This window comes from Schistocerca cancellata, chromosome 8, assembly GCF_023864275.1.
Source record: "Schistocerca cancellata isolate TAMUIC-IGC-003103 chromosome 8, iqSchCanc2.1, whole genome shotgun sequence".
Classification (NCBI taxonomy): Eukaryota; Metazoa; Arthropoda; class Insecta; order Orthoptera; family Acrididae; genus Schistocerca; species Schistocerca cancellata.
The window spans coordinates 72,192,188-72,219,751 of record NC_064633.1 but is presented as its reverse complement, the minus strand read 5'-3'; the positions used below and the strand labels follow the sequence as shown (position 1 = coordinate 72,219,751).

At 47.5% G+C, this 27,564-nt stretch overlaps 1 protein-coding gene across 1 annotated transcript in view; it reads left to right on the top strand.

Moving 5' to 3' along the window:
* LOC126095361 (protein unc-13 homolog C) overlaps positions 1-27,564 on the top strand; it is a 657,358-nt gene that overhangs the window by 19,456 nt on the left and 610,338 nt on the right. The window contains exons 2-5 of the mRNA XM_049910168.1: positions 11,144-12,107; positions 12,159-14,469; positions 21,612-22,160; positions 24,524-25,141. Coding sequence (XP_049766125.1) covers positions 11,144-12,107; positions 12,159-14,469; positions 21,612-22,160; positions 24,524-25,141 — 4,442 coding nt within the window. The remainder of the gene's footprint in view (positions 1-11,143; positions 12,108-12,158; positions 14,470-21,611; positions 22,161-24,523; positions 25,142-27,564) is intronic.

The window sequence follows — 27,564 nt, the reverse complement described above, 5'->3', positions numbered from 1 at the left end:
GAGCTTTTCTAGTCCTAACCCATCCAAGTGCACCTCATTTCTCGAAATGTAACCAAGTCTTGGAGCTTAGCACACCATATCGATCTATAGTAACAGATCTCAAAGTGCTTTAATTTAATAGCATACAGTTAAGAAGAAGAACATGAACGGAGCGATATTTATACACAACGTAGTTCGACAGATTTTTAAGCAAATCATCCAATCTACCATGTGTAAAGTATTGTTCTAGAGTCCACGATCGGTGCATCGAAGGTTGAGGTAGGAGAGAGAGAGAGAGAGAGAGAGAGAGAGAGAGAACATAAACGCACACACACTCCTAAGACTGGAACGAACAGCACTTAAAAACGGCAATAACCTTAGATCGCTTACTTTTCCGTCCTGTCAGACATACATCCTTCTCCCCGGTCACCCTACGCTGAGCTATCTCTACCCCAATCGTAAAACTATTCCTTTTTATGATACGAGCCCAATATAGCCCTGTGGAGACGTCTAGTGTCCAATGATCACACCAGATCACGAGTCAGAAGTAATACTATTACTCCATCAGGTCTATATAAAAAATGATAGTTATTAGCAGCCGGTACATCCTACAACCAAACAGATACGTATAACAGCAGCGTCCAACATGTGAAAGTTACAAGTCATCCCTGAGGCGCCACTTGCCGCCTACCTAGTGCGCTGGCCGTGGGGGTGTGCGGACACCGCTGGTCGCTTGACGTCAGCCGGCCAGGGAGCTGCCGATGGAGCGGGCTCAGCCGGCCGCGCGTACGTCAGCTGCGCTCTGGAGTTTCGCTGTGTGAGCGTGGAGAAGTCAGTTGGGACACACATGCGTGACCGTAATGTCTGAAATAAAGAGTCATTTTACAGGTATTTACAGAAGGCTATGTCCGTCGCATGTATGGAGTGTGTGTGACGTAAGTGGGACGGCGGCGCAGCGATTGTACAGTTATTACGCGCGTTTGAGAGCGAGTCAATTAGCGGGCATTCTAGTGCGGTCCAAACGTGCTGTTATATAGTAATGGCGGATTCCACTGTCGAGCAAACTTTGCCGTCAAAAGTGTAGCACTGCGTTCTCGCTCGCACAGGGACATGTGGTGGACAGTGAGCGGTCAGCGTCGACAGGTTTAAACGTGGCGCCAAAAGTGTGGCAGCGAACGGTCGACCGTTATGTGATTTAGCTCCGAGGGAGACAATTTTGGCGGGAAACGTGCGGAGGCGACGAATACACGTGGTGAGCGGACAAGGGGCCGCTGTGACATCAAACTCGACAAGTTCTAGCGTGTCCAGCAAAAACATGTGTACGACGTGGGAGCGATCGCTGGGCTCGCCCCCACGCTAGTGGCCGGCCGCCTCACGTGACAGGCATAGGCAGTGTCTCCACCCGCTGCCCAGGGGGTGGCGAAGATTTGAACTAATTCAGTTGGAGCGCGGACGTCGTGGTGACTGCACTGCGATATCGAAGATGTGTGTGCTGACTGTGTTGGAGAACATGTGATGAACGTACTGCTCGAAATAAAGTCTTCAGTCCCTTTCCCCCTGCAAAATCAAAGGACGTGGCTTACATTACTATAAGAGCAGATTATTATTTGACATGATTATGATAGACTACCGGTGACAAAAGATAAGTGAGGCAGAAAGTTCGTATGTGTGACCAATTATGGTGTTGGGATTTGAACTTGTGATAGATTTTTGTTATGAATGTAAGGAAAATGGCTTTCTCGCCGAGAAAATGGGCCATCTTGAATAAATTATAAATGATAATAATACATAGAAGTACAGTTTTCGAGACATTATCGTGATGGAATTTGAATTTGGCGCAATTTTCTAGTGGATGTAGGCCTATAATAATAAATAATAATAATAATAATAATAATAATAATAATAATAATAATAATAAATGATAATGAATGATAATGAATGATAATAATGACAATGAATGGTAATGAATGTTAATAAATGATAATGAATAATAATAAACAAAAGTAAGGTTTTGCAGCCATTATCGTGTTGGAATTTGAATTTGGATGGAATCTTCTAGAGGAGGCAGGTCAATAATAATAATAAATGATAATAAATGGTAATAAATAATAATAAATGATAATGAATGTTGATGAATGATAATCAATATCATAATAAAGATAAGTACGGCTTTCGCGTGCATTATCCTGTTGAAATTCAAACTTCCCGCCATTTTTTCTTCTGCAGGCTTAGGTTAGTGGGCATAGCACAATTGGTCTATTTTCCCGCCAAAATTCAAACTTCCCGCCATTTTTTCTTGAGGTTAGGTTTGTGGACATAGCACAATTGGCCTATTTTCCCGCCAAAAGCCGCCATCTTGGATAACGTCATGCGATGTTGCCAAGGCTACATGCCGCCATCTTGGATGACGTCATCGCCGCCATCTTGAATAAATTTGGCGACAATGCAGCGTGTCTTGACGCGTAGGTTGTCTCTTTACTTGTGCAGTCCACGCTGACGTTAGTCTGGTGTAGAATATTTCTACACGTTCTATGCTTGCGTATTGTGACCTTTCTGGAGACCGAAAATCTCGTCAGTTGAAATCAACAACGACTCTGCATACAACGGTAGCGTTAAGCACGGATCGTTCTTTTGTTCACGAGACCCGGATGCATATTGATACCGGCGACAAGGTAGATGCCGTGTTCTTTGAAGGCATTCGATAGAGATCTGCAGAGTGGCATAATGTACAGTTTACGAGAGTACATAATATCAGAACAGTTCTACGACTGACTTGAAGAGTTCCTAGAAAACAGAGCACAGTGTGTTGTTCTTAACGAAGAGAAATTTTCAGACGCAAAAAACAGGTTCTGTCGCGCCCCAACAGAGTTTTATGCTAGAAAATTGTAGCGAAATGTATTATGACATGCAGACGATCGACGTTGGGCGGCTAAAAACTAAACTCCATCTGAACAGGCCATGAAGTCCTATCAGATAGGACTGATAGAGGATATCCGAGAAGGAGCAGCGCATTTTGTCACAAGTTCGTTTACCAATCGTGAAAACGTCACAGACTGATAATTAAATTCCAGTGACAGACACTGCAAAAGGGGCGTTCACTGTGTGGTTTGTTCCTAAAGTTCAGAGAGCGTACATTCGTAGAAGAGTCAACCAATAACTTGCTTTCACCTACATGTATCTCGGAAAAGAACCATGGAGAATGTTTCCGGCTGCCTATGAAACCACGGCTGTACCCCAGGCGTGCACCTCTTCGTCCGAAGCAAATCGACGGCCACGAATGTCTTCTTCAGGGCTCCAAAAATGTGAAAATCGCGTGGGGAGAGATCGGGACTGTGTGGAGAACGCGTAAGGCTTTCCCAGCGAAACTTCTGCAACGTAGTCGTAATCTTGGTGTGCGTCATAGCTCTGCAGGTAAATGCAAACATTTCTCCATGAATGCATTGACAGTCTTGTCTCGCAGTAGGATAAATTTGTTAATCGAGATTGCGATTACTTTTGAATTATAAACAGTGTACTTACCTTTTTGCATCTGTATGATTTTCGTTTCCATGCGACTTATAATTTGCCTGAAAAAAATTAGCAGGTAAATTTAAATTAAGACTCATAATTGGTTCCCCAGAGTCTGCATCTGGCTGACTGCTCCGGCAGCCGCTAAGCACCAAACAGCGCCAAATAACGAAACAAAGCAAAATAACGTCTCAGCTTCACACAGTAATTAAAAGGGCTGCACATACTGTGAATTGATTAAAAGTAAAATAGTTTCTTTTTATTTCATTTTGTACAGGAAAAGACTGACCACTGGATTAATAACAAACTGTTGTATACTCTTCCAATAACGCTACAGGCACTACTCATCGTAGTACGTAAGAACTTACGAGCAATCTTTAAAAAGGAATAAATTATAACTGTACTAGCTCTAGTGAAAACATATATCGGTCTGTCCAGGACGATTAGGAGTCAAGGAATGACTCAAAATGACACGATTTTTTTATTTCTCCGAGACAACAACGAGTGGTGTGTTCGTTCCATTTGGGCCACTTTACTGCGCCTCCTCGGCATACAACATAGAACCCGTCTCGGACATTCTTTGCCGATTACATGAAACAACTGGACCGTTACAAAGGTAAGATTAGAGAGTACCACGAATCGTTGTACGAAAGTATCCTTCGCAACTCAATGAAAGAAGGAAGGAAGGAAGAACAGAGCTTAACACCCCGTCGACAACGATGTCATTAGAGACAGAGCACAAACTCGGATTAAGGAAGGATGAGGAAGGAAATCAGCTGTAAACATTGAAAGGAACCATCGCAGCATTTGCTTTAAGTGATTAGGGAAGTCACAGATCAGCTTATTCACGTTAGTAGAATGCGGATTTGAACCTTCATCCTCTCGAACGCGCGTTCAGAGTTCTAACCACTGCCCTACCTCGCTCGGTTACACACCGAAAGGTGGCCTGCGAAGTATGCAATATGTAAACGAAACCGTTTACAACGTACCACAGTGGTCTACGTGTAGTCGAAACGATCAGTTTGATAAAGAACACCTGGGTCTATCAAGTCGAGAAATAACGTCAAGTTAGTCTACAAAAGCAACTTAACTACGGCGCCTGCACACCGTGCGAGATTTTCAATGTCCACTCGCTCTTTTACGTCACTGACTTGGTCGGCTATTTCGTTAACATTATTAATTTAAACTTTCCAGTGAAAGTAATGAAAGCAAAAGACTTTTGTAGACGTTATGCACAAAATAATTACATTTGCATCTACATATACAGACCGCAAGGCACCATATGGTGCATGACAGAGAGTACCGTGTATCACTACTAGTCATTCCCGTTCCTGTTCCTCTCGTAGATAGAGCGACAAAAAGACGATGGTTTATATGCCTCCATGTGAGCCCTAATTTATCTCATCTGCGAGGTCCTTACGTGAAGTGTATGTTAGTGGTAGTAGGATCATTCTGCAGTCAACTTTAAATGCCGGTTCTCTAAATTTTCTCAATAGTGTTTCGCGAAAAGGATGTCGTCTTCCCTCCATGGATTGCCATTGGTGTGTACAAAGCATTTCCGCAATACTCGCTGTAGATCGAACCCATCGGTAACAAATCTAGCAGCACGTCTCTCAATTGCTTCGATGTCTTCCTTTAATCCGCCCGGATGGCGATCCCAAACAGTCGAATAGTACTCAAGAAATGGTCGCACTAGTATTTCATACGTGGTCTCCTTTACAGATGTATCACACTTTCTTGAATCTCTCTCATACTCGACTATTCGGTTTCTCTACTACACTTCTTAAATGCTCATCTTGTTTCATATCGCTGTGCAATGTTACGCCTAAATTTTGTACATTTAGAGTAAGCTGCCGTTCATCACACCGCCTAGAAATTTTGTCCAGTTCTTCTTTTTATCATCCTACGGTCACTCAATGACGACACGCCCCGTACACCACAGTGTCAACAGCAAAAAGCCGCAGACGCTATTCGTCAAGTCATTTATGTATTTAGAGAATAAGAACGATCGTATTACCCTTCCCTGTGACAATCCTGAGGATACCGTTGTCTAGAAGGCTTCGTGCCACTCACGTGTCTGAAAACCTAATCCGTACGCTCGGACCTTCGTTAACAATTTGCAGTGTCGGAACGTGTCAAACGCTTTCCGAAAATCTAGGAATATGGAATTTCTCGTTCCCCTCCATCCATGGTTAGCAGGGTATCATACGAGAAAAGAGAATGCAATCTGAGTTTCGCAAGGAACGATGCTTTCCAAATCGATGCTAATTGCGAACAGAAACTTTTCTGCTTCAAGGAAATGCATTATATTCGAAATGAGAAAATGTTCTAGAGTTCTGCAGCAAACCGAAGTTAAAGACATCAGTCTATAATTTTGCGGGTCGTCGTTTTATCCTTCTTATATACAGGAGTCGCCTTCGATTCTCTTGGGACTTGGCTTTAGACGATAAATTGGCGATAAATGGAAGCTAAGCAAGGGGCCAACGCTGCGTAATACTCTCTATCAAACCGAACTGGGTTTTCAACCGAATCTGACGACTTACTCGTTTCCAGCTCTTTCAGTTACTTCTCTGCGCCAGCGATGCCTGTTACTATATTCTTCATATGGGGGTCTTTGCGAAGTCAAACGACGGTATCTTTGCACTATCCGCCTATGTGAACGATTTCATTTAAAGCTTCAGTTTTCCTTTTGCTACCTTTTACAGTCACACCAGCCTGGTCACGGGTGGCAGGATAAAATCCTTCGACCCGCTTAGTGATTTTAAATGGACCAGAATTTCCTCAGGTTCTCGGCAAGATCGTTTGGTAAGGTATGATCGGTGGTAGTTGTCCGGATCGTGCACAGATCTTTTTGCAGACGCAAAGATTTCTGCCAACTTATGTCGGTCGTTATTTGTAAGGCCCTTTAAACCACATCCACTTACTCGGCACATACTACTACAGATTGCGATTTACAATTCGTTTAAACTTTGCCATAATTCCTCTACGTCCATCTTATTGGGATAATACAAAATTGCTAAGGCTTTCGTGGCTACTTGTTGACAAACGCCTATTGGCTTCTGCCTCGGGTTCTTCGGCCGACGTTCATCTAATGATTTTTCTGCCGTTTCGCCAGCACGGGTGGCTGGCACTGTCAAAGCTTCACCCTCTATTGCCGGCAATTAGATGAACGTCGGCCGAAGAACCCGAGACAGAAGTCAGTAGGCAGTTTATTGGGATAAATAATGTCCATTCATTGCCTAACTGGCACGACAGCAAGTGCTTAGCTGATTTTTCTAGCAAAAATTCTCTCCTAGCCTTCTTCTTGGATTTAAAACTTTAGTAAGCATAGAGAGGCCCTTTTCGCAACTACAAGGCTAAAATATTTACACAGTTCGCGGGAATCGTGTTCAACAATACTTCACAAGACTGCCTGCCCGTACCACCTACAGTGATCCCATAGACGTCTGAGTCTACTATACTCGGTAGGTTAAAGTCGCCTCCAATTAATATTGCATGATCTGGTTATTTCTGCGCTACTGAACACAGTTTTTCTTTGAATGATTCTAAAACTGCTGCGGCGGAATCAGGTGGCCGGTAAAACATCCGATGATTCACTTGAGCTCATCTGGACCCGTTAAAAGCGTCCATATAAATTCACAGTCAGAGTCAATTTCGACCTCGATAGACACAATATTTTTGTCGGTTTCAATGAACATTCTCTGTGGCGTCTAATCTGTCTTTTCGGAATACATTCAGTACCTTACTAAATATTTGGGAGCCATCTGCTTCTTGTTTCAGCCAGCTCTCTCGGGTCCGAGAGTAATTTCAGCGCGACAATTTCCCTGGAGGACAGTAAGCTTAGGAACTTCGTTACTAATACTTCGACAATTTACTGATAACATTTTGACAGTCAAAATGTCTTTACTTTGCACGCGGTCTCATTTCAGTCTCTGCGTACTGACTGGCGAGCTTTCACGCACTTAAGCTCGCGGACCACAACGCTCCCTGCGCATAAAGTCACAACTATATCTTTCGTAATGTTAATGTTTATGAGGTAACGCACTGATGTGAATGGCAGCCCTTTCCCAGCACAACACGGCAACAAATTATGCCTCAAAACGTACGTGTTTGGGAGAACATTCATTCTATTTTCACCCCACCTACTGATGTTTATATTTATTTACGCGTCATGAACATTGTGTCCTTACTTACTACGTTTTATAATAACTGCCTGAAACATTTCCGTTGCAAAATTTTACAAACCTGATAAAAAAGAAACACTGTTCACGGCACGTAAATAAATATTGATATCTGAAGGTGCGCAGTAAGATATCCTGAATGTCATCATGGAAAAATGAACCCCAACGAAAGCAATTAGTTGCAGTTAATTCATTATAAATTACCTTCAGATTCAACAGTTGCAGTATTCTGATACGGACAAGACCTATTTACTAATATTAATAAATAATAGAAAACCAAATGCAACCAAGAGATAGGCAACCCTAGTCGACAAATGATTAGGAGTGACTTTACACTTTTCGTCCACCGGTCGCGGAAGAAACCTGTCGCGGGCCGGTTGTAGTGCATGTCTGACCTATAAGGGGGAGTGCTACAATTCTTCATTCCATAACGCAGGTCCAGAAATCTGCAGCCAAGAATGTCACAGAATCGACGGAGTCTGGTTGAGACCCTTCACTCGGCTCCAACCCAAGGGGCTGTATCAGTTCGGGAACGATGCTGCAAATTGCAAGCTCCACTTGCAACCCGCGAGCAAGGGCAGCAGCCTTCACGTCTTCCGCCAGCCGCCCGTATGGACTGAGCTTAACCCTTAAGAACCACCGTAGTTGCTCATTAAGAACGACAGCCAAACAAAATGACTTAATTGTTAATTCTACACAGGTAAAATTCAAAATATTTTGAGGTAATTTTCCGCAAGCGTCAACTTTACCTTCTGTAAATGCGAGAACAAGGAATTTGTAATATACAAGGGCGATTTTAGCAAAACGTCACGCGGTGCGCATGCGCTGTAGCTTACCTTTTGTAGGCCAATTTGAGGCTGTCTACTTGCCTTGATAAACCATAAGTGTCTTAGCGGTAAGCATGCGACATCATACGTACCTAATTCGTCCAAAAACGCCGCGCCTAAAAACGGGATTTTTCCGATGCTGGTTCTATTGGTGATAAAAGTGTTTTCGATAGCCCTTGGGCTAGGGACCTTTTGTGTACCCAACAGAAGGATCGTCTTAGTATCACTATCCTCCATTACAGGGTCAAAGCGTGAATTTTATACAAATTGCTTAGGCAAATGGAGCAAATCAGTTGGTTCTTTCAGCATTTATGTTGTCTATGCCGGTCTTGATAGGACTTATGGGGGCGCCATTAGTTCATGGGCGGAAAACCGTAGAAGAGGCCTGTTTTACTATATTTTCGCCGTCACCAGATGATCAATACCCAGGCGATGGTTGCATACGGTTATGCACAGCGAATGGCTGAAAGTTTTTCTAAGATCCCGGTCTCAAAGAATCTTAAAAATTTTCTTGATATCTTTATTCATTTCCAAGATTCAGAGGTTCAAAGTTACCCTACTTCTATATGTAAAATCCGGTTTGTCGCGAAATGTATATAATAAATAACCGCAGCAAACTGTTCAAATTTTAGCACTATATCCCCTAGACATTTGTCTAAAAGACCCAAAACACTTTATCCGTTATCGAGAAACACCCCAAAAATTTGTTTTTTGGATAGCAAAACTCAGCCGTGGTTACCGAGAAGGCTTTTCTCTTTCTTTTCTTCCTAGTTACCTTTGTTTTCCTCTACAGTTTTTACCCTCTACAGTTCCCTCTAGTGCCATGAAAGTTATTTCCTGATGCCTTAACAGATGTCCTATCATCCTGCCCCTTCTTTTTCTTAGTGTTTTCCATAAATACCTTTCCTCTCCGATTCTGCGCAGAACCTTCTCATTCCTTACCTTTCAGACCACCTAATTTTCAACAGCCGTCTGTAGTACCACATCTCAAATGCTTCGATTGCCTTCTGATCCTGTTTTCCCACAGTCTGTGTTTCACAACCATACAAGACTGTGATCCAAACGTACATTCTCAGAAATTTCCTCCTCAGATTAAGACTTCTGTTTGATACTGGTAGACTTCTCTTGGCCAGGAATTCCCTTTCTGCAGATGATAGTCTGCTTTTTATGTCATCCTTGCTAAGGCTGTCACGGGTTATTTTGCTTCCTCGTGTACCTTCGTCTACTTCGTGAACACCCACCCTCGTGTTAAGATTCTCGCTTTTCGCATTTCTGCTGCACGTTATTACTTTCGTCTTTCTTCGATTTACTCTCAATGCATATTCTGTACTCATTAGACTGTTCATTCCATTCAGCAGATCCTACGATTCTTCTTCACTTTCACTGAGGATAGAAATCTCATCAGCGGATCCTATCATTGATATTATTTCACGTTGAATTTTAATTCCCCTCTCGAACCTTTCTTTTATTTCCACCATTGCTTCTTCAACGTATGGATTAAATAGTATGAGCGAAAGGTTACATCTCTGTCTTACACCCTTATTAATCCGAGCAGTTCGTTCTCGGTCTCCCACTCTTATTATCCCCTCTCGGCTTTTGTACATGTTGTACATTACTCGTCTTCTGCTATAGCTCATCCCCATTTTCCTCAGAATTTCGAACATGTTGCACAATCTGACATTGTCGAAAGCTTTTTCCAGGTCGACAAACCCTATGACGGTAGCAGACAGTAGTTGTGTTATAGAAAGAGCGAAGGAGGCATTGGCAATATGGGTAAATAAGAGGTACACAATGGCAGTCGAATATAGCTGGCAGTGACAGAACAGTACTAGAAAAAGAGTGATAGCAGGAGTGCCGGGAGGTGGGTTTGAATTACAAACAGAAAAAGGCAGAGAAAGTGGAAGTGGGTGGGAGCCAGTGATACTGAGAGACAGAATATATGACAATGACAACGAATAAGAGAGAGAGATAGTGACAGTGAAGAGAGACAGCAGCTGTAGGAAGGAAGGAATGAGATATTAGCAGTAAGAGAGAGAGCAGGAGAGAGACAGCGGCAGTGGGAGGAGGCTGTAAGAGGACAGAACGAAGGGGTCTGTGATTGTGACACGGGAGACAATAACAGAGAGACACAGAGGGATAATGATAGTGAGTTGGGCCTAATGAGTGAGGGAGAAAGGGAAACTGGTAGTGGCTGGTTATTAACGACTAAGAGCGATGGACTACTGATTGTGAGTGAGTTACAGTTAGGGGAAGCTCGTGTGAGTGACGGACGAGTTGCATCTTACAAAGAGCGCGAATATGTTCGCGTGTCAAAACTTCTGGGAAATTTCCAAAGGTACCAAGGAAGGCAGAATGAGGCAGCTGGTACCCCACTTTTCACTGAGAGTCTTTTAAATAAAGGGGAACATATTCGCATTTTTTGTGTTCCGATAGAAGCATTTATTTGCCGGTATCGATGCGTTCGTCTCGACTCGACCTACACCACCGCGGTACGTCGGAAACAGTTCGCGTTTACACCTTGTAGATGTAGACGGTGACTCCGCTTGCTCTAAGATGTCGTAATTACCGAAAATTTTTGTTTCGAGTGGTTACGCGAAAGTGCGGAAATGTCTGACGTTACTCTGATTCGTACTCGTTTCTGTGCAATAGGTAGCAGCGTGGGCGACGCCGAAGAAGAGGTGGAGGTGTACAGCGCGCTCGACTACAAGGACTACCGCGGGGACTCCCCCTGCGTGAGCGAGCAGGACCTGGCGCGGCTGAGCGCCATCGACCAGGTCGCGCTGGAGAAGCTGCAGGAGCTGGACCGGCTGACGTCGAAGCTGCAGAGGGACTCGCGCGACCTGCGCGAGCTGCAGGACCGGCTGCTGCTGGACACGCCGGCCGGGTCGGCGCTCGCCGAGGAGAAGGCCGCCGCCGCCGCGGCCGCCGCCGCCGCCGGCGACACCAGCGTCATCGACCAGCAGCTGCGCCAGATCTACGTGGACGCCGACCTGGACGGCTGGAGCTGCCTGTCCGACCTGGGCAAGTCGCGCTCCAGCTCGCGCCTCTCAACCGACAGCGGCACCACCGACCCGGAGGTGGCGGCCGCGCTGCGCTCGGCCGGGGGCGGCGCCGCCTCCGCGGCCGCGCCCTCGCCGCGGGCCTCACCCCGGCCGCACCGCCGCCTCTACTCAGACGTGGCGCCACCGCGGTACGACTACGACAAGCTGCCGTCGCCGGCGGGCAGCCTGCGCACGCGGCAGGACGGCTACGTGGGCGGGTCGACGCCGCCGCCGCCGCCCCCTCCGCCGCCGGCGCCGTCGGGCCAGCGCGGCCAGCTGGACCTGGACCTGTCGGCGACGCCCAGCCCGTCGCCTTCGAGCCCGCCGCCGCCAGCGCCGCCGGACCACTTCCCTCTGCCCGGCAAAGACACCCTATCTTCCGCCGCGTCCTCGAGACCGCCTCCACCCGGGAGCCCGGCGCCGTTCGCGGCTCCCAAATCTGCGTCAATTACTTCTCTCTCTTCCGAGCTGCAGCAGCAGCAGCAGCAGGGTCGGCTCAGTCCGAGGACGCCACACTCCCCGAAGTCGCCGCGAATGTCTCCGAAAAATGTGCTCAAGTTGTCTTCGTCCTCGTCGTCGGCCGCGCAAGCGATGGTAGCGGCTGCGGCAGCGTCGGCGACGAGTAACATATGTACCGCCAAATCGGATTCGGGGCTGTCGTCTATGAGCGGTTGGTCGAGTGTCGAAAAGTCACCCGGGTCGCCCAAGAGCTCGTCCAACAAGACCCCGCCTTCCTCGTACGCGACGGCTGCGGAGGCGCTGATGCTGGGGAAGACGGACGCATTCCCGCAGCCGGGCGACGTCAGCCCCCGTCCGCACACCAGTTCCTACGGCGACTTCCTGTACCGCAGCGAGCAGCCGGCCATATACTCCGTAGCGGGCAGCAACCGCCAACAACAGGCCTACACTTCGGTCTACACTAGCGGTACGGCTAGTTACAAGCCTACCGTAGGGGGATTCCCCGACCTCGTCGAACCGTGCAACAACAACGAACAAAACAATCTAGTCGGCGGCTACCGCAGCTACCGAGACGACCTTCAACAGCAGCCAAATAATTACCGTTACAACGACCGAGGAAGCAGCAGTGACCGCAAATATCAGCAGCAGCACCAGCCGGTGTATCGGTACTACCCCGACAACGAAACGCCGAGCTCTTACCGCTACATGGTCGAGCCGCGAGGGCAGCCACCCACCAGGAGTCTATCGACGAGCGTATACCCCACTACGTCCGCTCCCGTCGGTCAGCAGTATCCTAGCAAAAAGTCCCTCCAGCGCGGCCATTCGACGGGCTCTGTTCCCAGCCAGGGTGTTTCCAATATGGAGGGCTACAAGACGGCCATGTACAGGACTATGTTCCCCACCGGCAATATTACTGACGCTCTTTCTTATTATCCCACAAGCAATCGCTATGACAATAATGTAATGATGCAGCAGCAGCAACAACAGCAAATACAAGGCGGTAACTATGCCCAGCAGTGGGCACCACTGGATCAGCAACAGAGTATCAGTGTTGCAGGAATGACTATGAAACGTGACCACACATCCAGTTCGATTAGGTCTGTCGAGACGACGCAGCAGCAACAGCAGGATCACGCATATATGATGGCACAGTATGACCCGAGACGGCAGCACGACGCTATGTCGGATAGACGAGAAGATTACAGTGGTCCACGCGAGTACACCTGGAGCCAGCGGTCAGATTTAGAGCTAGATCTACGCAATAGGAACCTTCCAGAGCACCACCACCTAATACAAGACGGTCAAGAGTACTTCGATCCGAGCAGTGTGATAGTATCCCAGTCTGGTTACATCTCCATAGCAGCCGATATCAAAGATCCAACCTACGCAGTGGAGGAGCGGTCGAGCAAGAGGGGAAAGCTGAAATCTGCCATGAGCTCAGTCAGCAGCTGGCTGCCAGACTTGCACCTGTCTAGCAAGCGACACCGCTCCCATTCACTGCCGGCTGGCGTGCGCCGCGAAGATCTGGCGATGGGAGGCAAGGCGACCAGTCGCACAAACGCCGCCTCCAAACAACAGTACGTCAGCACGCTGCCCCGCAAAAAGAAGAAGAACCCTCTGGTTTCTACGGTCTCGGGCATCTTGCAGAAGGCCAAACGTAAGGGCGGCAGTGGCGCCCACTCACTGTCAGATCCGGAACAGTCGGAAACGGAGTGGAGCGGACGAACCAGCGTCGTATCCGACAGCGAGGATAGCGTCTTCTCCGATGCTGCGACGCCAGAACACGGTCCCGTATTCGTCAAAGTGCAACGACAACAGCAACAACAACAACAACAACAACAGCAGCAGCAACAGCAGCAGCAGCAACAACAACAACAACAACAGCAGCAGCAGCAGCAGCAACAGCAGCAACAACAGCAACAGCAACATCAGCAGTACCTGCAGGAGCAGGCGATACTAATTCAACAACAGCAACAGCAACTTATGGACCAGGAACAGCTGTCCCTCCAGCAACAGCAGCAGGTACTGCAGAAGCAACAGCAGCAGATCGAGAAGCAACAACAACAAATCGACAAACAGCAACAGCAGATCGAGAAGCAGCAGCTGCAGTTGAAAATAGAAGAGTCCAACATGGCGGCTGCGCAGCCGGAACCCAAGGCGGAGATACCGAAAAGCAGCAGCAAGCCGATCGACCTGGCCGAGTCGGCGTCGCTGTTCGCGACGGTGGGAGACGTGAAACGCAGTTCGGCCCCGACGCAGCCGGCGACCACTCCGGAGGACGGCGCGCCGCCGCCCGCCGACAAGATCCACCTGCCGCCAGGGGCCATCGGAGGCGCGTCGCGCGAGTTTGCCGTCTCGCGGGCGCTCGGCAAGTACCGCCAGAGGCAGTCCTCCACCGTGTCTGAGGACCAGACGGGGGCCGAGGACGCTGTCGGCACGGGTGCCAACAAGATGGCCGACGACAGCCAGTCGCAGGTTTGTGGTTACCGGCACACTTATGTACTTCCCCAAAGTCGCGCAGTTTCAGAAAACATCATGGCACAATTGAGCTGAAGATAGTTTTCGTTCCGCTGCAGTGACATCTCGCTCCTCCGCCCCCCCACCCCTATCTCTCTCTCTGTCCTTCCCCCTCCCCACCCACCCACCCATTCGTGGTGGAGGTTTTGAAAAGTCACTCCAGGTCAAATAAACAAATTCCTCAGCCTTTGCTTGGCTGTCCAGGATCTTTTGTTCATTAGCTATACAACATTCTGCGACATTTTTAATGGTGAATACTCACAGAGTATTCATGCTACCAAATCTGATATAAATGTCCACAGAGGTTCACGAAACTCTGCCGAGAAACATCTTATTGATGCATCTGGATTACTCCACACGAAAAGTTCCACCGTGGCACAGCCTGGAGGACAAGTGACACACTGTCAAGATAAACATCCTCACATCATGAGCATCACCGACTGTACTAATCAACATAATTTCAAAAATAGCAGCGGTTTCGAGTTTTAGCTTATTTTCAAATGTTAGGTTGAAGAAAACACAGCAGCTGTCAACATCAGGGAAAAAAATGAGACGTGTATGAGCTAATATCTCTCATGTCAGCATTGTCACATACACTATCCGTATATAACTGTTGGAAAAAATCTCTGAGCATGGTGTACGTTACTGATGTGTGTAGAAACCATCATTAAATTCCACGAGATTTTTTTCCATCTGTTATTTACCGGTGATGTATGTGACGAATGCTGACATGAGCCATATAGGCTTACATGGATTTTACTTCTTAAGTTAGAAACTGATGTTTGCAGCCCACTAACTAGTTGAAAATGACTTAAACCAGGAAACTGTAATTGTGGACATTACAATAAATAGTGTAGTCGTTGGCGAACATGATGTCATTTAAATATTCTGGTTCGCAGCCATGGAAGAAACGAAAAATGTACCGTTTGCAGTGAAACTGGCTGCTTATTGACATTTATTGGTGTCAGAATTTCTGCTTCCAGGAAGAACCTTTGACAACCTTTGACTATTAAAGGACGTACACTTGATGTAACAATTATTATCACGATCATGTCACGCTGCCCTCTTAAATATTTTTTTTAGTTTTGTTAATAAATGTCGCACCTGGTGGACACACAGTCGACATTAAGAGTGTAGTATGGATATTAATCCGATAGGAATTGTTACACAGAGTGCTACGTCCTTTTTATATTGATGACGAAGACTGCTTTCTTATTATGCATATGAGTATGTAAATATGGTTGATGAGAGGACAGTATCATATCGAAAGGTAAAATTGTGCACTGACGCAATTCATAGTGAGCACTTGAGCATGGCACAACAGGCTGAAACCGATATGGTGAATAAATATATTTAATAAATGTCTAGGCAGAAAATGTAATTTCTAAGTACTACAGGTCTGTGGTCGCAAGTAAAAACCATATTAACATATAAGTTCCTCGAGTCTTCCAGTTACGCTTTGATGTGGGCTATAGCAAACTATTAGATCCTAGCAGTGCGTCTCTGAATTGTTACGGCGTCTGTAGTCATGGCTGCTTAACAAGAACACCAAACACCTTAATATTTCAAAATTCGACATACACTCCTGGAAATGGAAAAAAGAACACATTGACACCGGTGTGTCAGACCCACCATACTTGCTCCGGACACTGCGAGAGGGCTGTACAAGCAATGATCACACGCACGGCACAGCGGACACACCAGGAACCGCGGTGTTGGCCGTCGAATGGCGCTAGGTGCGCAGCATTTGTGCACCGCCGCCGTCAGTGTCAGCCAGTTTGCCGTGGCATACGGAGCTCCATCGCAGTCTTTAACACTGCTAGCATGCCGCGACAGCGTGGACGTGAACCGTATGTGCAGTTGACGGACTTTGAGCGAGGGCGTATAGTGGGCATGCGGGAGACCGGGTGGACGTACCGCCGAATTGCTCAACACGTGGGGCGTGAGGTCTCCACAGTACATCGATGTTGTCGCCAGTGGTCGGCGGAAGGTGCACGTGCCCGTCGACCTGGGACCGGACCGCAGCGACGCACGGATGCACGCCAAGACCGTAGGATCCTACGCAGTGCCGTAGGGGACCGCACCGCCACTTCCCAGTAAATTAGGGACACTGTTGCTCCTGGGGTATCGGCGAGGACCATTCGCAACCGTCTCCATGAAGCTGGGCTACGGTCCCGCACACCGTTAGGCCGTCTTCCGCTCATGCCCCAACATCGTGCAGCCCGCCTCCAGTGGTGTCGCGACAGGCGTGAATGGAGGGACGAATGGAGACGTGTCGTCTTCAGCGATGAGAGTCGCTTTTGCCTTGGTGCCAATGATGGTCGTATGCGTGTTTGGCGCCGTGCAGGTGAGCGCCACAATCAGGACTGCATACGACCGAGGCACACAGGGCCAACACCCGGCATCATGGTGTGGGGAGCGATCTCCTACACTGGCCGTACACCACTGGTGATCGTCGAGGGGACACTGAATAGTGCACGGTACATCCAAACGTCATCGAACCCATCGTTCTACCATTCCTAGACTGGCAAGGGAACTTGCTGTTCCAACAGGACAATGCACGTCCGCATGTATCCCGTGCCACCCAACGTGCTCTAGAAGGTGTAAGTCAACTACCCTGGCCAGCAAGATCTCCGGATCTGTCCCCCATTGAGCATGTTTGGGACTGGATGAAGCGTCGTCTCACGCGGTCTGCACGTCCAGCACGAACGTTGGTCCAACTGAGGCGCCAGGTGGAAATGGCATGGCAAGCCGTTCCACAGGACTACATCCAGCATCTCTACGATCGTCTCCATGGGAGAATAGCAGCCTGCATTGCTGTACTAGTGCCGACATTGTGCATGCTCTGTTGCCTGTGTCTATGTGCCTGTGGTTCTGTCAGTGTGATCATGTGATGTATCTGACTCCAGGAATGTGTCAATAAAGTTTCCCCTTCCTGGGACAATGAATTCACGGTGTTCTTATTTCAATTTCCAGGAGTGTATTATCATCTTGTGCACTATCTGATAAAAAGTATCCCCGAGAAACATTAGTGGGTACTACCACGGTGTGTGTGCACCCATCGCTATTATGAAGGCTTAAACTGTGCTGGACACTCTTTCAACGAGGTGTCTGAACGACAGTCCATTCTTCCCTCAGAACTGAATCCAGGGAAGGTAGTGGTGCTGGACGCCGGGGTGTGGAACCAAGTCGACGTTCTGACTCCCACAGGTGTTCCATTGGGCTCAGGTCGGCTCTCTGTTGAGGCCAACCCATTTCGGGAGTGTTACTGTCCACAAACCATCACCTCACAGACGCAGCCTTACGCCAGGGTGCATTGTCATCGTCACGGCGCTGTCACTCTACTGTACGCAGTACACAGTGTTGCAAAACGTGTTCACATCCTTCTGCATTTAGCGTTTTCTCGAGCGCAGTAAGGGAATCGTAACTTAATCACGAACCCCCCCCCCCCCATCATCTCTATTTCACTGTTGACAAGCATTCACCAAATCCAAACCCTCCCTTGGGGCACAGCATGATTCACCAGTCCAAATCACTCGTTTCCAGCCATCCACTGCCCATTGGCGTAAGACTCGAGTGTCGGTTAGCTGTGAGTACAGGGATACGTGGCTTAACGCACTGTGCTGCCTGCCCTGCCTGTCACGTATGAGACAGACGTCTGGTGTTGGCTCGGCTCTGGTTGTTCCTTCGCGCTTCTGCAACCAAGTCAGACCACCCACATCTGTATACGGCAGCTGTAGAAGAGCTGAAATTGAATTGCTCCTGGATAGCAAAGGTGTGGATGTGGAAGTGGCAAGGGCTGGCTACCCAGAAAAGAAATATTTTTGTCAAAGTGAAACACATTTATTTCTCAGAGTCGTTTTAATTCTTCTCTCCTGTTTCTTTTCATAGAAGGAAATTTGGTACAATGGTAACACTGATATAAAATTAACTCATCGTTAGCAATAATTAAATGAACCACTGTACTTAGCTCAGTTGTTACTGCTTTTATCTTAATTTGAAACAAAAGTTTTCAACTAAAACAAAAGATAGAATTAAGAAATTCTAGCGTGTTTTAACGCAAATGGGCATTAGTGAATCTTTCAATAATGGCTCTGAGCACTATGGGACTTAACTTCTGAGGTCATCAGTCCCCTAGAACTTAGAACTACTTACACCTAACTTAACCTAAGGACATCACACACATCCATGCCCGAGACAGGATTCGAACCTGCGATCGTAGCGGTCGCGCGGTTCCAGACTGGAGCGCCTAGAACCGCTCAGCCACTGCGGCCGGCGAATCTTTCAATATTCAATAATAATTTACTTAACCTTAATTAACCAGATAAAACTTGAGACCCGAAAAACATTACCTTCAGTTGATTTTAAGAAATACTTACACACACGTTTGATGTAATTAACATGGAGAAAATTTGATAGTAAGAAATACATTAACCACATCGGTTAAGCACTAAGAAGAGGATTGGCGCCGTGCTGCTTGCAGCCTACGCGCTCGTCCTCCCGTCACTGGGATCCAGCTTAATACAGACAACGAATCACGCGACCTTTTAGGCTTACTACAACACATGAAAAAATAGAGCAAGTTACCAGAACGGTAATCACAGCTCACCATAGATACTGTGGTGTAGTGGAATTGCCGAAGCGAAGTAGACAATAAAATATTACCAGTTTCCCGTACAATTGGCATTAAAAGGTAGGTGAAGCATAACGCGAATTCAGAAACTGACTGCTGGAGGTAATGTCATAAAACAGTGAAATACTGGTAACAATTAACTCCTTTCCAGCCATCAAATGTATTCTCTAATTTACTCGGTAAGCAAACTAGCATGGAGGAAATAAATGTTAGAGCACGACCAGGGGCATTACAAGAACATCCTGGTGTGAACACAGTCATAGTATTTCCCAGAGACAGGTGCCCACCAAATTCAATTACGGCTGCACAAATCCAGCATTTAACACTCCAGAACACCCTCTTACCAGAGACCATAGATTACCTGTCACTAAACGTACTGCGCACTCAGGAGTGACTTGGGCCCGGAAGTTTCATGTAATCGTCCAAGCAATAGTTTGTCCCACGTCAAGGAAGTGGAGTTCCTAGCCCCACATTGTTGACCAGCCGTGTTTAACTCCACCAACTGCCGTCCGGTGTCCTAAACGAGAAACGGCCAACACTTTCTGCGCAAGCGCGGTCGGCGCTGAGTACCTGCTTCGTGGTACACTCCCGGTATCTACACGGCGACTGGAGACAACAAGTATATCGAATACCTCTGATCGTCACTAGAATGAAATCGAGCTGCAACATGGCTCACCCTGCCCCACTTAATCTGGTACCTGGGGCTCGGGGTAATCTGGCACAGGTGGATTTGTTACGCATTCGCACACAAATGACGTCCGCGTGTGAAGTCACAGAGCTCCCCTAACCAGCCCACTCTGCTGTTGCTGCTTCCCTGCTGACAACACCCTCCCTACTCTCATACTGCTGGGTCCGCCTTTCTTCACATCCAGCCGTCATTTTCGCATTACACTGAGGTGACAAAAGTAGAGGGAAAGCGATACGACCATATATCGATGGCAGCAGCATCCCATCTACAAGATACAAAAGGACAGTGCATTGGCGGAGCTCTCGTTTGTACTCAGGTGATTCGTGTGAAAGGGTTTCCGACGTGATCGTGGCCGCACGACAGGACGTAACAGACTTTGAACGCTGAGCGGAAGTTGGACCCAGACGCATGGGACATTTCATTTCCGAAACTCTTAGGGAATTCGACATTCCGAGATAAATAGTGTCAAGACTGGGCTGAGAATACCAAATTTCAGTTATTACCTCTCACCGAGGTCAAAGTAGAGGCCGATGGCCTTCACTTAACAATCGAGAGCAGCGGCGTTTACATGGAGTGGTCTCTGCTAACAAACGAGCAATTCTGTGGGAAATAACTGCAGAAATCAACGTGAGATATACGATGAATGTATCCGTTAGAATGGTGCGGTGAAAGTTTGCATTAATGCGCTATTGCAGCAGATGACCGACGCGAATACATTTCCTAATTGCACGATATCGCCTGCAGCACCTCTCCTGGGCTCGTGAGCATATCGGTTGGACCCTAGACGACTGGAGAACCGTGGCCTAGTCAGATGAGCCCCGATTTCAGTTGGTAAGAGCTGATGGCAGAGTTAGAGTGTGTGACCCCACAAAGCCGTGGACCTAAGTGTCAACAAGGCACCGTGCAAGATAGTGTTGGCTCCACAATGGGGTGGTCTGTCTGTATACGGAATTGACTGGCTCCTCTGGTCCAACTAAATAGACCATTGACCCAAAATAGTAATGTTCGGCTACTTGGAGTCCATTTTTATGGATGACAATGCACCACGTCAACAGGTCGACAAAGCTCTCCAGGCCGGATACATTTGGAACACCAGAAACACCTCGTACAATAGCGACGGTTAACCATCCGTTGCCATGTGTGAAAGAATCGTTGATGTCAATGCTGAAGTTCAGTCTGCATCCACAGAAGACTGCTGGTCCATCCAGTAGAGAATGTGCTGCGACAGACTTTATAGTAGTCTTTTTCTTGTCTGCAGCTGATGTTGTCATCTCCACGTCTTCAATTGTTTTATATATTGTCTGTCTTGAACGTCGGACTTCATTTTTATGGATGACAATGCACCACGTCAACAGGCCACACTAGCTCACGATGTGTTTGAGGAACATTCCGGACAATTTTAGCGAATAGTTTGGCCACCCAGATCGGCAAGATTAAGCCAATCAGACAATTACGGGACATACTCGATATGTCAATTTGTGCACAAAATCCAGCTCCGGCAACACTTTCGCAATTATGGACGGCTGTCGAGACATCGTCGCTCATTACTTCTGCAGAGGCTTCGAACGATGTGTTAAGTTCGTGCCACATCGAGTTGCTGTGCTACATCGGTAAAATGATGTCGGACACGATATTACGAGGTATCTCGTGACTTTTGTTGCCTCAGTGAATATACGGTTGACTCGATACTTCTGAACGGATATTGTATGCCATTTCCTCGATAGACGCACTGCACCCTCCCAGAACTTGATTGGTCTGTCTGTTGTGTTTGTCGGACAGATGTTCTCGGAAGAGGAGGACGAGGAGTTGGAGGAGCAGCAGCAGCAGCAGCTGCTGCAGCAGGAGACGGAAGTGGAGCGGAAAGTGAAAGCGATGCAGGAGGGAAACGAGCCAGCCCCGCAGCCGGCCCCCCGGACGGAGCCAGAGTGGCAACAGCAACCGCAGCAGCCGCCGCAGCCGCAGCCGCCGCCGCCGCCGCCGCAGGCAGCACCCCACCAGCAGCTGCCGGCGTTGCCCTCTGCTGAGGGAAGCCCCTCGCAGTCCGGCGTGCGGGGCGCGACGCCAGGGGGCCCCCCTCCGCCGCAGCCGCGGCACAGCCTCGAGGTGCCCTGGGGCCGCGACGTGCCGCAGGCGCAGGCGCAGGACGACGACGTGCGCAGCACGCACTCGTGGCGCAGCGCGTCGCGCGTGTCGTCGCGCCGCCAGAGCACCGAGGACAGCATAGACAGCGAGGACGAGTGGTACTGCTACGAGCTGCGCAAGCTCGAGGAGCTGGAGCGCCGCGTAGAGACCGGCGCCGCCGGCCGGCGCGACAGCTTCGACCAGCAGGTGACACGGCCGCCCCAGGCCCGCCTCGCACACTCGCAGGCTAGGGTCACCACACTCTAGGAGACACTCTCGCACCTTTCTCACTACCCGCTCGTACTCTCATCTCACAGCTCCGTCACTTCTGGCCTCCTGGCTCTGCATATCTTCCCACCCTTGCAGGCTTCACTCTCTGCCGTCGACACCTTTTCCAGCCCACATACTGTTTGTCGACGTCGCCTTGTCGATGTTGTGGTGTTCCGTGCGAAGACTCGTTTGATACAGCTTTTAGAGCGAGTGTAGTCAATGCGAGTCTCATCATCTTCTGTCCTCCGTGACCGCTCTCCCCCCCCCCCCAACCCCCATTCTTCCCTTTAATACTAAATGACTATAACTTGGTCCATCGGGATATGTCCGGTGTCAGGTTGCACCACAAATTTCTTTCCTCCGCAGTTCGTTTCAGTATCTCCCCATTATTCGATCTACCTAGTAAGATGCAGCTCTCCGATCTAGTCTATATTGTGCAAGTCTCTTCATCTCTCCGTAATTACTGCAACATGTATCCTTTTGAGCCAGCTTGTTGCAGACAAGCTTTTGTCTTCCTTTACCGTCGTCACTTCTCACACTCCCCTCCAGTACCACACTGGCGTTCCCTGGACGCCTCAGGAAGTTGCTTGCGAACCGATCACATATTTTAGTCGTGCATTACATTTCATTTTTCCCCAAATCGGTTTTGCATCTCTTTATTAGTTCTCCGATCTATTCATTTAATCTTGAACAATTATCTGCAGCATCACATTTCAAAAACTTGTACTCTTTTCGTCTCAGCTGTTTATCGTCCGCAAGTAACTACTATACAAGGATCCACTCCACACAAATAACTTCAAAAATCCTTCCTAACACATTTATATTCGGTATAACTTCGCACCGTTTAATCGCTTTTTCAAAAGTTACAGCTAGTTAGGCCATAGTGCACAACCAGTTTCTCATTATCTGGGTAATTTACTCCACATTACCAAAGATAGAGTATTACTTCAGCCTTCTTTCCTACAATCATTGTCACTCACACAAGGAGTGAAGACACCGAGCTGACAGAAACCCTCCATAGTAAAATATGAAACTATATATATTTCAAACAAGAGATCTAAAATATTAACTCACAATATATCTCTGAATAAAAACATACTTATTAACCCATCACATGTACACTGGATATTTTAAACAAGTTATGTTACAAACAACATTTCGTCAAACACATTAAAAGAGTACTGCACACATACTGAACACATTGCGTGTCCTTATAAATGTTCTTCACTGGGTTCAGTAAATGATTATGTTTACATTAAAAACTGCTGTGACTGGAATCTGTCCCAGGCGTTTTGGTTGCAATGAAAAAATTGTGGTGCAATAGATAACACTTTGTATCCTCCTACTATACGAAATTCACACATGTTTCAGCATATTTCGCATGTCGAAGAAACAAATTTCTGTCCTTTAGTAAACGGCTCGGTGATGCACGTTGCTTATTACTTTGTAATGAAAATCCTCTACGTCCCTGAAAGCTGCATTTCTTGTTTTCTTCTTACATGATAATCTTCTGATTCGAATACCACTGTCCTAAGCAATGATTCTAGTCTTTTGGTAGTACTTTATTCATTCAGTTCTCTGTTGCATCGAAGGCAACACGTGGGAATAAATAACTCACTGTTTGATTCACCGCCCTCTATTGGTAACATCTTCAGTGAGTACATCATTATATTTCGTTTTATTCTCCTGTCCTTTAAGTCCACGTAGTATCCTAAGGCACTTAGGATGTTCACTACCATCTATAATTCACTGCCAGATTACGGCCACTGTGTTTTCTCATACATGTACTGTGTTAACACGCTAATTAAGCAGACAGCCATGCAGCCACATAGCAAGTCTGCCAATTACTTGCTGTGACATGCAAGCGACTAAAGAAATCCTCATACCTGGGGGAAAAGAATATTGTGCTTCTGGCAATCAGTCGCTTTAATTTATGCTTATGTCTGGTGCTTCTTACACAGGGATGAGTTTTTTTCTTTTTTTAAAAAATGCGCTTCTTCAAGTAGGCGGCTGTATTTTAAGATTCAGAATTATATCTTGACTGTAAGTCTTCTCTGTCTGTCAGTAATTTGTGAATATCTCTAATCTTTGTGGAAGCGCACAGTAACGAGAAATATACACAGACACACAGAAATTTGCACGCACACGCACACACATACGCACGCGTGTACCACACATACACACACACACACACACACACACACACACAGATGAGCATAAGCTGACATTGGCAGGAAGGATGTGGTGAAGGGGCTAAGCGCGTCACTGAAATTTCTGTTTTCTGCGGGCGGCCATGTCAGGTGCTTCTCGAGCCGGAGCCACCATCGTTCGAGCCGGGCGAGGACATCAAGGAGCAGATGTCCTTCGTCCTGCAGGAGCTGCGGCTCAAGACGCGCCTCGTGGAGGCAGACGAGCAACCTCGCAGGGTCAGAGCCTCCGACCTATGGGGACCCGAAGAAGAGGACCAACTGGAGGTGCCGCCCACAGGGACAGCTGCAGTCCCGGCCGATGAGAGGTCCCGATCCTCCGACGAAGAGTCTTCGTCGGGGGAGACGAGTGGCCCCGATAGCCCCGACGAGGACGACATGCTGTACGACGAAATGAGGGAGGCGGAGCGTGGCCCTGTCTCTGTACAGGAGTACGAGGGGCCGACGGCGGCCGATCGAGACGGCGAGCAGCTGGTGGGCGATTCTGCCGCCACCCCAGTGGCGGTGGCGCCGCCTCCAGCAGCGGTTGACGGCGCGGAGGAGGTGGCCGCGGTGACGGCAGCGGGGGCGGCGGCAGCGGGGGCGGGAGGTCCCGGCAGCAAGTGGAAGCTGCTGAAGGCGCTCAAGGAGCGCAAGGCTGAGGAGAAGATACACGAAGCGGCCGTCGCGGCGACCCCGGGCGCCAGCACGTGCGCCAGCACGGCCGCTTCTGTAAGTAGGTTCGGGCCGAGCGCGGTCGGCATTGCTGCCGCCCAGCGCCTGTGAAGTGGCCGCTTTCGTCACGGACCCTCCACAAACAGCCCGTGGATGCCTCACCACTGGGGTTGGGAGCTAGAGCTTTTGCAAATAACAGGCCAGATAAAAATGCATCGCAGTACAAGTCCTTGACATCCAAAACTAGGCTACTGTTCGCTTTTGGTAAGATTTCATGCGGCACTCCTCCTGTGCCATCGCAAGCAGTTCTCCACCAAAGCTGTTCAATCTTACAAAGCTGTTTCCGTGACAAGGACTGTGGGCCAAACCATAATTTCCAATGTTTCATTACGATACAGTAGCCAAACTACGTAAACAGATACGTTGTTGGTGGCCAGCACGGTATTAATATGTCGTTGCACACTGAGCAGTGGAGTTCAAAACATTTGCATTTAACGAAATTCTTTGTGTACTCGCATATATTTTACGTAAAACTTTGTATCACTGTATTGGCGTTGTTAGTACATAATGTATATGTTATTGTCATGTCTAGGTAAATGTTTTCTGTGTATTGATGTTCTTTCTGTCTGCCGCCGGCAGCCAGGAAGTTTGAGCCCGTGTACAGTGCATGCACCCTGAATGTGGCAATCGTGCGACATACTAAGATGATGTGGTTTGTTAAGAGGCGTAGTTATACAAACGGTTCTGTAACACGGTAAACATAGGCCTAATGCAGTATACATTTGAGATGACTGTTGCTTTCAAGTGCATGTGGAGAATGTAAGAGAATCTGAACAATTGCAGGACTCCACAGAGGGTCGCGAAGCAACAGCGGAGCCCTCACTGGAAATAGCAGAGGTTCCCAAACACCATCATGGTACTCAGGGGGGTTTCGATACGACCGAAGGGGTAAATATTTAAGTCTTACTGCGCTCTTGCCTATAGTGCAGAACATTAGCCTCGCTAGGAAAAACGCAAGCACCAGTGACGTAGAATTGCTTTTAGTACCTTGTATTAGCGCGTAGAAAGACTCTTCCAGAGCTCGCTAACAAAATAACATCCTAATTTTTTAGTTTAAAAGAATAAAATGGGCAATGCTACCGGACAACCGAGAAGCTCTGGCCTGGAAAGATATGACTTTTTAGATCGTAATACAGTTTTACCTCGACGGCTACGTAAATCGTAACAGACGCTGCTGAAAGCCGTGAGTGTACCACTAGGATCGGTTATTAGAAGTGATGTTTGAAAGATATAAATGCGTCGTTTTTGGAAACATGGCAACATAGTTCGCCAAGTCACTAATGAATTTTAATTGCTAGCTTCTGAAGAAGACGCGAGAAACAAGCAAATACCTTGAAACACGCTGTTTCAAGGGAAACTGAAATGATGGTCACCGTTATTCCTCATGATGCTCAATATGTCCATTTAATGGGGAATGCCGGGAAACATATCTATAAAGAATAAAACATAACTTATTATTTGTGATAGAAATGCTTCCGTTCTTCTAGGCGTCACTGTACGTGAATAATTTACTTACGTCTTCTAAGAAAATCAATGAACTGTGATGTTATACATATCTCACTAATATCCGCAGGTGCTTCCTGCTATCCTCATGTATCTAGTACTAATAATATTATATGTGATATAGTAAAACACCGTATTTTAAGTATTTCAATATTAGCACAAACTGTCCACAAGTTTCAGTATTTTACGTACCCTGCAGACTTGTTGATTCTTTTTTGTACCGACTTTGGTGAGAGAGAATAACAGACGGCATTCTCTGAGGGAACTACGTGAAAGGACAGAGGCTAGGTGGCGTGTTTGCCCGTGAGTAGTGCATGCAGCCGCTAGCTGGTGCTCGCCACCACACCACAGTACCGTCCACACAGAGTGGGCGGCAGAACACCAAGTGGAATCAAGATACGAGTTCGCTCCGGGGGTTTGTACATAGCTATGCCGCTAGGTGCAAAACACTCTTGTCTTCCTCGACAACAGCGCTGAGTAGAAAGAACTCACTCTTCGCAGTTGCCACGCCATTAAATGTCGCGCGTTCCTGAGAGCTCTGTCCACGCTTTTAGCCATAATGTCAATAAAGAGTAATGTAGTGAAATACAGATTGTTTCCATCAGTGTTTTTTACGTTAATATTGACATCGAATGCGGTCGAATAGTCGCACACCATGTATACGGGAATTAAACTCCGAATTTCAAAACCTTCGTACACAGACCTTTGCGTCTTAGTGTCGTATTTTACTGAGGATGTACAAAACGGTGAGTCGTACAAATGTTCTAATACAAAAATTAGTATCGTATTTGATGAAATAGATCCCATATGCAAATAGAGATGCTCTAAGCAGAGCCAGTGTTCTTAAAAAATGCATTCATTTGTTTCATGCTTCGCTATTTATTGATGGTGCTCTGTCAAGTTGTGCAAATTTTTTA